We start from the raw sequence: 14,180 nt of genomic DNA on the forward strand, positions 1-14,180 counted from the left end.
TGAAAGGGAGGGACTTTAAATGGTTTTTATATATTGCAGAAATGCATCTTGAGTCCTCAAGACTGATCAATATTTTTTCCAGAATAGAGGTTGGTGGGAGGTGAGGAAAATTGGGCAGGTTTTGTTTAACAAAGTTTCTGATTTGGAGGTAGTGAAAGAAATGCGTTGCTGGAAAGTTAAATTTGGAATGTGTTCATAGGATGTAAAGATGCTGTCTATGTACAGGTCTCTAAGTGATTTAATCCCGAATGTTTTCCAGACATTAAAAACCGTGTACGTTTGAGAGGGTGGAAAAAGGTGGTTATCGTGCAGAGGTGCCACAGATAGAAGATTCTCTATCTTGAAGTACATCCTACATTGGTTCCATATTTTGAGTGAATGAAGCAAAATTGGGTTGTTAGTATATTGGCAATAACTTATACTTATTGGGATACAAAACAAGGAATATAAAGAAGTACTACAGGATTGTATTTCTATTGCGGACCAAGCCTGTGTATGTTCATGTATTTGTCTCAGTGTCCAGGTTTTAATAGTTTGTATATTTGCTGCCCTGTAATAAAATTGAAAGTTAGGTACAACCAAGCCACCTTCTGCCTTAGGTTTTTGTAGGATCACCTTTGGATATGTGGATGTTTTGAATTCCAAATAAATGAGGTTATGATTGAATGTAACTTCTTAAAAAATTATTTATTGATGTATATTGGAATGTTTTGAAATAGAAAAAGAAGCTTAGGAAGGATATGTATCTTGAAAGTGTTAATTATTCCAGCTAAAGTGAGATGGAGGGAAGACCATCTATGCAAGTCTTGCTTAATTTTTTCCATACAGAGAGCAAAATTTTGTTGATAAAGAACTTTGTTTACTTGTGATGTTTACCCCTAGGTATTTAAACTGATCTGTGATAATAAAAGTGAAGGTGTCCAATCTAATACCATGTGCTTGAGAGTTCACTGGAAAGAGCACATTTTTGTGTAAATTAATTCTGAGACCAGAAATCTTTTGAAATTCTGTTAGTGATGTTAGGACTGAAGGCACAGTATTTTGTGGATCTGATATATATATATATATATATATATATATATATATATATATATATATATATATATATATATATATATATATATATAGTACCATACTTTCTGCATATAGTGAAATTTTCTGTTCAATTCCTTCTCTGATAGTCCCATTTATCTCATAAGCATTTCGACAGCCAGTGGCTCAATAGCAATTGCAAAAGCAGTGGTGACAAGGGGCATCTTTGTCTAGTACCACGATCTAGTTCAAAATATTCTGAAAAAATGTTGTTAATACAAACTGAAGCTTCTGGACAGTTACATTATACAGTAGTTTGATCCATGCACAAATGTTCGGGCCAAACCCAAATTTCTCCAATGTAGTGAAAAGGTAGTTCCATTCAATCATATCAAATGTTTTTTCTGCATCCAACGATAATATCATCTACAGGGTGTTAGACTTTGTGAGTGAATATATTACATTAAACAGGTGTCGAAGATTGGAAACTGTCTACTTTTAATAAATCCAGTTTGGTCTTGTGATATTACCAAAGGAAGCACTTTCTCAATCCTTCTAGCTAGGACTTTAGAGAGTATCTTTACATCATTATTCAGAAGTGAGATTGCTCTGTATGATGCACATTGTAATAAGTCTTTATTTTGCTTAGGCAAAATGGTAATTAATGCTTGGCAAGAAGTTTGAGGTAGGACTTTATGGTCTCTACCTTCTATAAACTTTGCTAATAAGAGAGGAGCTAACTTAACTGAGAATTTTTTATAAAATTTGACAAGGTAGCCATCAGGGCCTGTGGCTTTCCCACTCTGAAGTAAGTTTATAGCATCTAGTAGGTATAATAGTGTCAGAGGTTTATCCAATTCTACTACACTGAGAGTATCTAGTTGTGGCCTCTGTAATGTATCCAGAAACACATTAGATTGTGTCTTGTCGTCTTTAAACTGAGTAGAATATAAGTAGTAGTAGTCACTTTAATATAGAACATAAGGCTTCTAAACACCTGGTTATGCAGGAGCATAGTTGAATTTTTTTTAAAGAATAAAGAAAAAGAAAAGAAAATCAGCACTGGAATTTGCCAATTCTCGTAACATGATATTAGTCATTGATTTTGACCCTAAAAAAACCTGATCAGAGCATCCCTCAAAGAAAATATAGGCAATATTCACCTCCCTTCACTTCATTTTTGATGAGCTACATTGTGGCAATATGTATAGCAAAACACAATATGCTGTGATCTCACAATTCCTGGACTGAATCTTATCAAACAAATTCTAATACACAACATGTAACAAAAAATGTAAAAAGTAAATAAATAAAAAAAAATATCTGTATAAAAAAAATTGTTCAATTCTAATAAAATTGGTGATCAGTATCGGCCCTAGAAAAACTTAATCAGAGCAACCCTAGCATCAAAAAACAATTTTCAAAAATATATTAAAACAAACACAGTTCTCTTACCTCTTGACACACTCGATATTGGTCAATTGCCCAGACAGTAGGCACATGGGTGGCAAGCAGTTGGTACTGGGTGAGGGTGGCATTACAGGCTCTTGCACAAATCAGTCGTGTCTTCCCCACAGCGTTATCTCCAACCACCACACATTTTAGTGTCTCAACATTTGGTCTCTCATAGTCTGTATCTATATCCATGGAGAGCTGCCTTAAGGAAAACCAAGGTAAAACAGATGAATATGGTCATTATCCATGTTTAAAGTATATTGTTATCATACTGTACATTAATTCAGCCTCCAACATGTGGGTACTGACAAAGTCTGTTGAGTGTCTTGATCCTAGTAACATAATTACAAGAAATGGAACAACTTTCAAGTTTTGACGTACTATACATGAACCACAAAATTGAGAAAATGCCCATTCACTATAAAAACCGCACAGAAAGATTTATCAGGAGGCTAGGAATAAGCTTATTACTATCACCTGTTTATATTCTGATGAATCAATCTAAACGGAAATTATATTACATATTAAAATTAATAAGAAGATCAGTAGGGCGTCTTATCATTATCAAGAAAGATTCTCACAGTTCTGCGCACAGAAGCTCAGTATGGTATCATTGGATGCATCTCTGTTCATCTAAGGAGAATAAGAAATTTCTGAGTAAAGACCATTCCATCCATATTGCAGGCCTATCTAGCAAGAGAATTAGGGAGAAATTCAAGTTCTTAAATGATGGCAGGGATTAATCTCAAAATCCTTTCTTTTTTTCTCCTAATAAAACAATCAGAAACTACAAACATTGGTTGTGGCAAAGATATATTGTCTATATTTTTACAACATTTTTTATTTACATTCATGATAACCGATATCAACGCAACTGAGACTGGTATTAGAAAATATAAATTTATACAATTATAATAGGGAGATGCACCTCTCCATCAGCATCTTTTAATTTGTAAAGTGTTGATCAGCACAAGCAGTAAGCAGCCTGTTATCCCATCCCCACCCACTTAACGGAGCTCAACTCGGGCAAAAAATCCTCTCAGCTCAAGTCAAAGCTCCTTATCTGCGTGTGAGGTGCCTGGAGTTGTATAGGGTAAATAATATATTGTCATTTGGAATACATACATATCATGTGTGTTCCGTGTCTACAACAATCTGTGTAAATGTAGGATGAAATACAAGGCAGGAATTGTTGAACACATAACTAAGAAAGAAACGTTTTTCATATTTTTTTAATAATTAACAAAATGTAGACATAAAGTATATAATGTGTGAAGACTGAAGTCCAAATATCAAATAAACACTTTCATAAAGGGTACAGATATGTAACAAAACAAGTGTGCTTTTATTCAGAATATAACCACAGAAAAAGAAATCGGGTTAGGGTACAACTTTGATATGACAGCTTGGGTAGTGCAGCGGTAAGAACTGCTGACTCATAATCAAGAGGTTGCTGGTTCGATTCCAAGCATGACCATTTTGAGTAGTGAACTGCTCTTATTGTTACTGTTATAGAATAAAAACATAAATTTGATTTGAGTCTATAACAGCTGATGTAAATTTATTTTACTTGTAAAAGTTAGTGTTTGGTTTTTTTTATTCAGTTTTACTCTCTCAGTCACATTCACGTTCCCCCTGATCTGACACTGCCGTTTTCAAATAAACATGTGCTATAACAGAGATGAATTCAAATGAGGATGAAGGTTCTACATCGGAGAAAGAGAACTGAAGCCCTCCCCACAAGAAACATCCACTCACATAGCTGCACCAGGTGTAAAGGAGAAAGATGGCATTGTTTGGATGCAGCAACAGGTCTGGCATCATCCTGCCAGTCAATGTGCCACACGTGTATCCTTCAAAGAAAAAGCAGGGCATGCCGAGCTCGCCAAGGTATCATGCAAAGTCCTGCTTGTGATTATGTTTTCTGATGGAAGTAGACTACAGCTTTCTGTGTTTGATCGACACGGGCATACTGACAAAGTACACAAAGTAATGCTCTGCAGTCTACTTGTGACTTCACACTGTAGGAAGATAAGTAAATAAATCAAGGTAAATAGGTAAATAACATTCGATTTGCATTTTATATAAGCAGTTTTATATAAGTAACATATACATTTTTTTCATATAAAGACCATCATCCTCATCTGAGTTCAGCTCTGTTATAGCATGTGTTTATCTGAAAACAGCAGTGTCAGATCGGGGGGAGCATGAACATGACTGAGAGAATAAAACTGAATTAAAAAAAAAAAAAGCTAACTTTTACAAGTACCATAAATTTACACTGGCTGTTACAGACTCAAATCAAATGTATGTTTTTATTCTCAACATCGTACCCTAACCCGATTTCTTTTTCTATGGTTATATTCTTGAATAAAAGCGCACTTGTTTTGTTATATATGTACCTTTTGCGAAAGTGTTAATTTGATATTTGGACTTCAGTCTTCACACACTACTCAGACACTTCATGTCTACACTTTGTCAATTATTACTAAAATATGAAAAACGCTTCTTTTTTAGTTATGTTTTCAACAATTCCTGCCTTGCATTTCATCCTATTTTTACACAGATTGTTGTAGACACGGAACATACATGAAATGTATGTATTCCAAATGACGATATATCATTTACCCTATACAACTCCAGGCACCTCACACACAGATAAGAAGTCCTGGCTTCAGCTGGGAGAACTTTTTGCCAGAGTTGAGCTCCATCAAGAAGGATGGGGACAGAGCCGGCCCTAGACAATTTCGGGCCCGAAGCAAACTGATACCGAGGGGCCCGACCCCTGCAGCTAGGGGGTCCAGGGCAGAGCTCTGGCCGGCAAGCGATTTCCTGCATTCTGAGCTGCAGAAATGCGTTTTCCCGGCATCTACAACCATCACTTTTTGACGATTTCCGTTTGACACTGACAATCGTAACCGTAACACACTGACAGGAGCCAAATTTGCAGGCTGTCAGCGCAGACTGTCATACAAGGCCCTGAGTGAAGGGTATGAGTGATGGAGGTCGGAGTGGGCCCGCATAAATGTCTTTAGTGACGATACATTAACAGATAAAGCTACATTTTAGCCAGCTTTTGCTGTTTGCACCAGGCAGCACGTGGAGGTAAATAGCTAGGCCAAGCACTTTTTTTTTGCTTTTTATATTTTTTATATATTGTTTTTATTTTATGAAGATAAGATCCACATTATTTTGTTTTTACATTTTTATTCGGTTTTAAAGCTTGTTTTCATACTTTCAAGATATTCAGATTTCCGTATAAAATAACTTACCAGCAGATATTGTCTATTTCACACAAAAGACACTTTTCGAACCTTGGCACTGGCAAACTCATGAATAAGTTCAGAATAATCAAGAGATAACACTATCTCTTGCTCAATTGAAATCAATGCCAGACTATTCAGATGTTCATGGCTCATGCAGCTTCGCAAGTAATTTTTGATAAGCTTGAGTTTTGAAAAACTCCTCTCCGCCGAAGATACCGTTATAGGCACAGTCAATGCTATTCTGAGAGCCACAGCAACATTAGGTATGGCAGTTGCCAACTCCTTCTCATACAGATATTGCAGTGCTTGCATGGCCATTGAGTTGCTAGGAACTAAATTGGCAAACATGCGAATTTCACTGCATAGTGCGTGTGGATCAATGTCTGATTCATTATTCTTCGAGTCAGTTAATGCAATTTTCAAGTCCATAGAGTATTTAATCAAGGTATTATCATCCATGGATGATATTAACTGATAATTGTGCAGAAATCCAAAATTGTCAAAATGCTGTTTCATTTGATCAAACCTCTCATTCATGAACATGATTGCTTGATCCAGAAGGACAAGAAAGAATTCTGTGCAAAACTTTTTTTTTGGATCAGTTATTAACTCATCCTGGACTTCATAATCGAAATTGCGCTTTGTTCGTCTCCTGCGTAAACTGGTTACTACAGGAAATGCGACATCCTCGGAAGGCATCTCCAATTCATTAGCGAGCTCTCTGGCTGTAGCTTCTGCTAATTCTAGTCCATTTTCTCTGTACGAAACCAAATAGTCAGAGACACTGTTGATGCATTTGAGAGCAACATCATAGTGCATATTTTCATTTTGCAAAATTTTGCTGGCTACATTGATCTGTGAAAGAATGTCGTACCAAATCGCTAAGGAAACAAGAAATGGAAAATTTTTCAGCTGCTTGGCTAATGCAGCGGCTTCAGTTCTAGCCTTAGGATCTTTAGAATCTTCAGAAACATCTACCAGTGCGTCATACACAGAGCCTATTTGAAATCTGACAGCTTTAACACTCTCAATCCTGCATTCCCATCTAGTGTCACAAATGCGCTTCAGAGTGAAATTATTGATGTGCTTCTCCAGAATCTGCCAGCGTACTGTAGAAGCACTAAACAGCAAATAGATCTGATGTAACGTTTCAAAAAGCGACATGGCAGTTGGTGACGATTTAGCCATGTCTCCAACAAGCAAATTAAGGCTATGACAACTGCATGGGATGTAGAATGCTCGTGGATTTTTATCCAGTATTCGTTTTTGAACGACACTGTGTTTGCCTTTCATATTGGAACCGTTATCATATCCCTGTCCCCTACAGTTGCCTAGGTCCAATTTCAACTCCGAGAGCATCCGTAAGCATTGGTCTGTGAGATTGGAGCCAGTGCTATCATCAACAGCTATGTACCCTACAAAATATTCTCGAACTTTCACTGAGGAGCCATCAATATGAACGATCCTTATTATCATCGTCATCTGCTCTTCATGGCTTATATCAGGAGTGCAGTGAAAAAAACGGGTGGTCAATGGCGGAGCGCACAGACGCAGCGGCTTTGTGCTCCCCGAATAGGTGCTCTTTTCTGCTCTTATTGTTCTTAATATTGACTTTCATCGTTTTACACACGGAAGCGAACATCCACTACAGTCGTCAAGAGCTTCTACAGATCAGCTCTAATAGCAAAGTTAATTATTATAACACAGAAGAAATACCACAGGAGATTCTCAGATCACCGGGACCTACGATGACTCCTATACTTGGAAGACGGCCACGAAGACGGCACAGGGAGAGGAAGCAAAAAAGAGGCAAGCGAGCAGGATTACTAACTAGGCTAAAGGCTGCTCTGCATAAAACCCCTCTTCCTAGCATTTTTCTTGCAAATACTAGATCACTCGCAAATAAAATGGACGAGCTCCGACTGGATATTTCCACACATAAAACTACAAGGGACTGCTGCCTTTTGATTTTTTTCAGAGACATGGCTGGATCCCACCATACCGGACACAGCAGTTGAGCTTGCAGGTTGCACACTCCATCGAACCAATCAAACCCCCGATTCCGGTAAGAAAACAGGTGGAGGGCTGTGCGTCTATACTAATAATGCTTGGTGCACTAATACAACTATAATCAACAAGTTCTGTTGTTCGGACGTGGAATATATGATGCTAAGATGCCGACCGTTTTACCTACTGAGAGAATATACCGTCATTATTGTTACGGCAGTATACATATCTCCTCAGGCTCATGTTAAGTCAGCGCTTGAAAAATTGTTTGACATTATCAGTAAACAACAGAACTCGCATCCTGATGCAGTTTTTATCATTGCTGGGGATTTCAATCAAGCGAATCTTAAGGATGTATTCCCCAGATTTTATCAGCATGTACATTGTAAAACCAGAGGGGAAAACACCTTAGACCACGTCTATACAAACATAAAAGACGCCTATAAGGTCATTCCTCGCCCCCACCTCGGCAAATCTGATCATCTCTCTTTGTCTCTTGTTCCAGCGCACAAAGCCCTTATCAGCAGTACTAATCCAATTAGCAAGACTGTTAAGGTTTGGCCTGAAACGGCCATTTGCCAACTCCAGGACTGCTTTGAACAAGCAGACTGGAAAATATTTTCTCATCAGACAGACTTAGAGACATATACTTCATCTGTGCTGTCATATATTAATTACTGTGTGGACAATGTCACTGTCAACAAAAGGATTAAGGTCTACCAAAATGAGAAACCATGGATGAATAGTGAAGTCAAACAGCTGCTCAGGGAAAGGGACAAAGCCTTTAAATTAGGAGACACCTCAGCCTATAGAGCTGCCAGAGCCAACCTCAAGAAGGGCATCAAGTCTGCTAAACTAATGTACAAACAACGGATTGAGGAGGACTTTGACAGTAACTCAAACTCACAGCGGATGTGGCAAGGCATCCGATTAATCACAGATTACAAAAAGAAAAATGACGTACAAGACACACTGGCCAATAGCAATGCCAACCTAGCAGAGGAACTTAACAGTTTCTTTGCACGGTTTGACAAGGACAATAACCAGCCTCCAGTCAGCTTCGAGCTAAATGGAGACTCACAGCCTTTGGTCGTACACATACATGATGTGCGGCGGGCACTCGAAAACATCAATACAAGGAAGGCAGCAGGTCCTGATAATGTGCAAGGACGTGTGCTCCAGGCCTGCTCCGACCAATTAGCGGAGGTATTTACAGACATATTCAACCTCTCTCTCTCCTCAGGGGTAGTGCCCTTGTGCCTGAAATCCACAACCATTGTACCTGTTCCCAAAAAACCGAGGATGACCTGTCTTAATGACTATCGACCATGTCTTAATGACTATCGACCAGTTGCTCTCACCCCTGTCATCGCAAAGTGCTTTGAACGACTGGTAATCACCCACATCAAAGCCTCCATCCCAGCTGATCTAGACCAACACCAGTTTGCCTATCGATCAAACAGATCAGCTGAGGACGCCATCTGTGTGGCTCTACATGGTGCCCTCTCGCACCTGGAAAAGCCCAATGCCTATGTTAGGATGCTCTTCATTGACTACAGCTCTGCATTTAACACCATCATACCTAACCAGCTGATCCAAAAACTCTATGCACTAGGACTTGCTCCGTCCATATGCAACTGGTTACTGGATTTTCTCACCAACCGCCCCCAGTCTGTTAGGATGGGCAAACACACATCCTCCACCCTAGCCCTGAGCACTGGTGTGCCGCAAGGATGTGTACTAAGTCCCCTTCTCTATGCACTCTTCACCCATGACTGTCGACCCATCCACCAATCAAACATTATTGTTAAATTTGCGGATGATACAACTGTCATCGGGCTTGTAACAGACAACAGTGAAGCTGCATATAGGGAAGAGGTTCAGAATCTGACAGAATGGTGCAACACCAACAACCTGGTCTTAAATACCAAAAAGACCAAAGTAGTTATTCTGGACTTTAGGAACACTAAAAAGACCAATCACAGTCCGATAACAATCAATGCAGATCCTGTGGAGAGAGTTTCCAGCTTTAAGTTTCTAGGAGTCACCATCTCAGAGGACCTGTCCTGGGCTGACAACAACTTGGCTATAATAGGCAAAGCACAACAACGCCTCTATTTTCTCAGGAAGCTAAGGAGAGCTGACCTCCCCCAGAAACTGCTGGTTAATTTCTATAGATGCACTATAGAGAGCATTTTAACTAACTGCATGATGGTCTGGTACAACAGCTGCACCAAGGCTGCTAAAGAAGCCCTGCAGCGGGTCGTAAAAACAGCAGAGGCCATTATAGGGACTGAACTGCCATCACTCGAACTCTTGTATAAGACTCGCAAACATTCTCAAGGACAAAACTCACCCTGGAAATTCTTTGTTTGAGCTCCTCCTGTCAGGCAGACACTTTAGGTCAATCCGTGTACGCACAAACAGACTAAAATATAGCTTTTTCCCATCTGCCATAAACTTTCTCAACTCTGAATCTCCTCAGTTGAAGAACCATTTTTAAATTGAACATCTGCAATAAGCTATAATGGTAATGTGCAATATACTAATGTATTACAATATACTGTAGAATATGTAATGTATTATTCATTAACAGGTGCAATAACAATTTATGCTGCTGTACCTTGAGCAATATGACATATTTGGAATTATTTAACTTTTCTTTAAATGCACCTCGGGGCTGTCACAAAAAGTAATTTCGTTGTGTTACACAATGACAATAAAGTGCTTGAACTTGAACTTGAAGAATGATTGAGAAATACCTTATGAATATGGGAAATTATTTTCTCTAACGTAGCATTACCCATCAACTGAATTATTTCATTTTGCAAGTTTTTACCCAGATAATGATCATGGATTTCATTGTCTGTAATCCTTCGAACATGCTCTTGCATGCACGGATCAAAGTTGGCTAACAATTCCACTAACCCAAGAAAATTGCCATTATGTGGGGCAAATATATGATCGCTAGAACCTCGAAACGCCAGATTTCTTTCACCCAGAAACTGAATAATAGCAATAATTCTTGTTAATACATTGCGCCAATGCTCAATTTCTCTTAGCAGAAGTTCTTGTGCACGCTTATCAATGGTACATCCTGCCTTCAAGCGATTTTGAAGTTCCAACCAATCCTTAAAGGCACGTATATGGTTGGCAGATATTTCGTGACTGCACACGTCTCGGGACAAATTTCTCCAATCACCGCAACCATCAGTAGTCAATTTGATCTGGATATTCGAGAATAACTTGCAGCAGAAACAAAAAATTGCATTTTTGTTCTTTGAGTAAACAAGCCAGGGCCTGTCAACAAATTCCCCATTTGGTAATTTTTAGGAATAAAAGGAATCAGAAAAATGGCGCCCATTATCATTCGTCAGATAATGAATCCCGGTTTCGCGAAAGGGCCCCTTTTGGACTAGGAAGACATGTTCCTTGTCGGTGATTGCTGCACCCCACAAACCTGGATCTCCCCAACTAAAGGAATCAAAATCATTATCAGCCTCGTCGTGATCTTCATCTTTCTGGTTAGAAACCGAAACGGCTGGCAACGTTGCTGAACCTGACAAAAAACCCATGTCCATGTCATTCTTAACGTCATTGGCTTCTGACTCCTCAGAGTCGGATACAGGTTTGTGGGGCTTGGATGGCTTTGCGGTATCTTCGACTAATGGAAGTTCAGTCCTGGTGCTAGTGCTGCTGCTGCTGCTGCTAGAGCTAACCGTTTTCGTTAGGAAGCGTTGCAAAGCGCCTTTTTGGGTAGCGAAGAATTCATCTTTCGCTGCTTTTTCTTTACGTTTTTGAGCACCTGATTTATATTTCTTTGGCAGTGGAACTGAAGACATTTGGAATACAATAATTTCAAATTGTGGAAATTCGGCAAGGCCTAACTACTATCTACAAGACGTTCTTTCTAACAAAATGGAAATATATTGATATGAAGGAAAGTGATGGCTTTACGAAGAAAAGGGCCCCTTTTATGCTCTGTCGAGAATGCAGTGCGGCGGAGCGGCCCTAACTGAAGCGTAAGTGGCCGTCTACTGAGGACAGAGGCACAGATGAGCTGCGGAGGCGGCAACAGGCACGTGGGCCTGAGTGAAACGTAATGAAGATTGGAGTGCCAAGTGGAGATGTCCACATGGAGTAATTAAGTGATGGAATATGTTGCCGTGAATTATATATATAAAAAAATTAGTAATAGAAGTTGGAGTGAAGGAGTCTGTTGCTCCATTGGGCCCTCCGCAGCAGCGTCGCATCACAGGTATAAAAAAACCTTGGGCGCAGTGGGCCCCTCCAGCTGTGGGCCCGAAGCGGTTGCTTCGTTCGCTTCGCCCTAAGGCCGGCTCTGATGAGAATGGGGTTAGGGGGATTTGATAGCAGGCTGCTTGCTACTTGTGCTGATCGACACATTTACGAAACAAAAGACACTAATGGAGGGTTGCGAAGGAATTTAAGGTGGGCCGGGATTATGCATTTTTCTGTAGGCTTCAGGGATTCTAGTGTTAAAACGTTTGAGTCTGAAAAATTTGTCAGTGCTTTTCAATGGAAGTTGTTGAAATTTTAAAACTCTGAACAAGGAGTTCTATTCAAGATAGCTCAATAAAAACTAAATTTTTAAGTGTGCCAAATTTCAATTAAATTGGTTTACTGGAAGCTCAGTTGTTTCATTCAGAAAGACAGGTGGACAGATATAACAGCAACAGTATGAGTTTATTGCATTAGATGCAAAAACAACTTATAAGTTTAGATATAGTATCTATATGAAAGGTATCAGGTCTAGAATCACAACTGTAAATCAAGAAGAGTTTATCTTTACTCTAAAATTGTCCAGCAGGAAAAAAGGTGAGGCAGGTGCTGAGAAATTCACAAGGCCTGGCTGGGTTTCTAAATAGTCAATTTGTATCTGGTCTCCTCAATATGAGTTACTGGGAGTAAAACGTGGTTGTTTTAATGTAACAGTTACTGTATGCAAAGTATTTGTCCATTTTCAAGACAAAGAATTAAGCGCTCATAATGATACTTCTTATTTAGTAGAATTACTGGGAAACTTAAGTGCAAAAGTGAGAAATATTAAAGAAATCTGGAGGTGGTCACTAGAAGGTACAGTCTCCCTGATTTAAATTCCAAGTACCAAATTGTTATTGTATTTCAGTGTTCCCATATCTGAACAGATAACTGTTCATAATTATTTTTGAGACCACAGAACTTTGGATCAAATGTCATTGACTAAACTCTACAGTTGAGTCATTTGGTCAGTGGCTGCATATTTCAATCACTCCGGTAAAAAGAGGTACTGTGCTGTCATTTGACGACTTTCAAGAGAGTATGTGCTGGACACATCTGGAATACCCAATTGTGTAGTAAGAATGTTTGTTATTGGAACTTCTACTTAGGATGATTTAAAACCATGCCTCTAAGTTACTCTTACCTATTCTAACATTCTGGGGATATAAACAAGATCCAGTCAGAAAGCCCAACTGCATTTTTAGGCTACTGGTTGTGGTACATCTAGTCATACAAGGTATATCACAAATACCCCAAGCAGATCTCCACCCAGACAGTAGCACACAAGCAACTCCACAAATGTCAAATGTATCTGACTAATGGATCAAGAGATAACTAGCAGGACTATAAAACCTACAGTTTGGCAGATGGCCTTGATAAAGAAAGCAACAGAGAGACAGACAGGGAGGTTGAGTGCTTACCACCCCAAGGCACTAAAAGGGCGATTAACTGCAAAGGCTGACAAAGTAGGACAGTAGTATTTAGTTTGTGTTTATTTGTACTTTTTGTTTAGGCCTTGTGCAACACTTCAGTCCCATAACCAATGGGTCTTAAACTTTATTACTGAGGTATGTAGCTCTAGTTGTCAACAAGCTAAGTGGGATGAACAATAAGAAATCAACATATTCCCTTGAAGAGGACACTAAATGTTAGCCCTACAAATAAAATATATACTATACGTTTACCTGGTAATTATATCATCAATTGTTTATTAATTTTTGAGATGAAATCACTGTAAAAAACACCAATGAAGAAGAGCAGTGAAGAAACAGAAATTGGGAAACCTCAATTAGTAAAAATGAACCTACCCTCTATACTTTACTTAAACAGGTTTAGAAATAAAACTTACTTTTTATAAATTACAAGCGCTTACATTAGTCAGCTTCAGATATATGCTAGACAAGATTCATTGTTTATAGCCAGGAATCAGGGGAGTGATGGCCCAAGATGTAACTGCAGATTACTGTCCATGAGACATACCCAAAAACGTGACTTAATTTGGTACTTTACCTAGAAAGTAGAGGTGGGCGGTATGACCAAAATTCTATATCACGGTATTTTTCTAAATTATGCCGGTTTCACGGTATTAGACGGTATTTTTTTCCCCATGCATGAGTGGATGTTAACCACATTTTCCAC

At 38.9% G+C, this 14,180-nt stretch overlaps 1 protein-coding gene across 2 annotated transcripts in view; it reads right to left on the reverse strand.

The window, feature by feature from the left end:
* The window catches only part of rhobtb4 (Rho related BTB domain containing 4), a 204,587-nt gene that overhangs the window by 131,373 nt on the left and 59,034 nt on the right, over positions 1–14,180 (reverse strand). The window contains exon 2 of one of the 2 annotated variants that reach the window (XM_028804661.2): positions 2,488–2,685. In XM_028804661.2, the coding sequence (XP_028660494.1) occupies positions 2,488–2,685 (198 nt within the window). Of the gene's footprint in view, positions 1–2,487; positions 2,690–14,180 lie in introns of both variants that reach the window. The other variant, XM_028804662.2, reaches the window with a different exon arrangement.

This window comes from Erpetoichthys calabaricus, chromosome 7, assembly GCF_900747795.2.
Source record: "Erpetoichthys calabaricus chromosome 7, fErpCal1.3, whole genome shotgun sequence".
Lineage (NCBI taxonomy): Eukaryota > Metazoa > Chordata > Cladistia > Polypteriformes > Polypteridae > Erpetoichthys > Erpetoichthys calabaricus.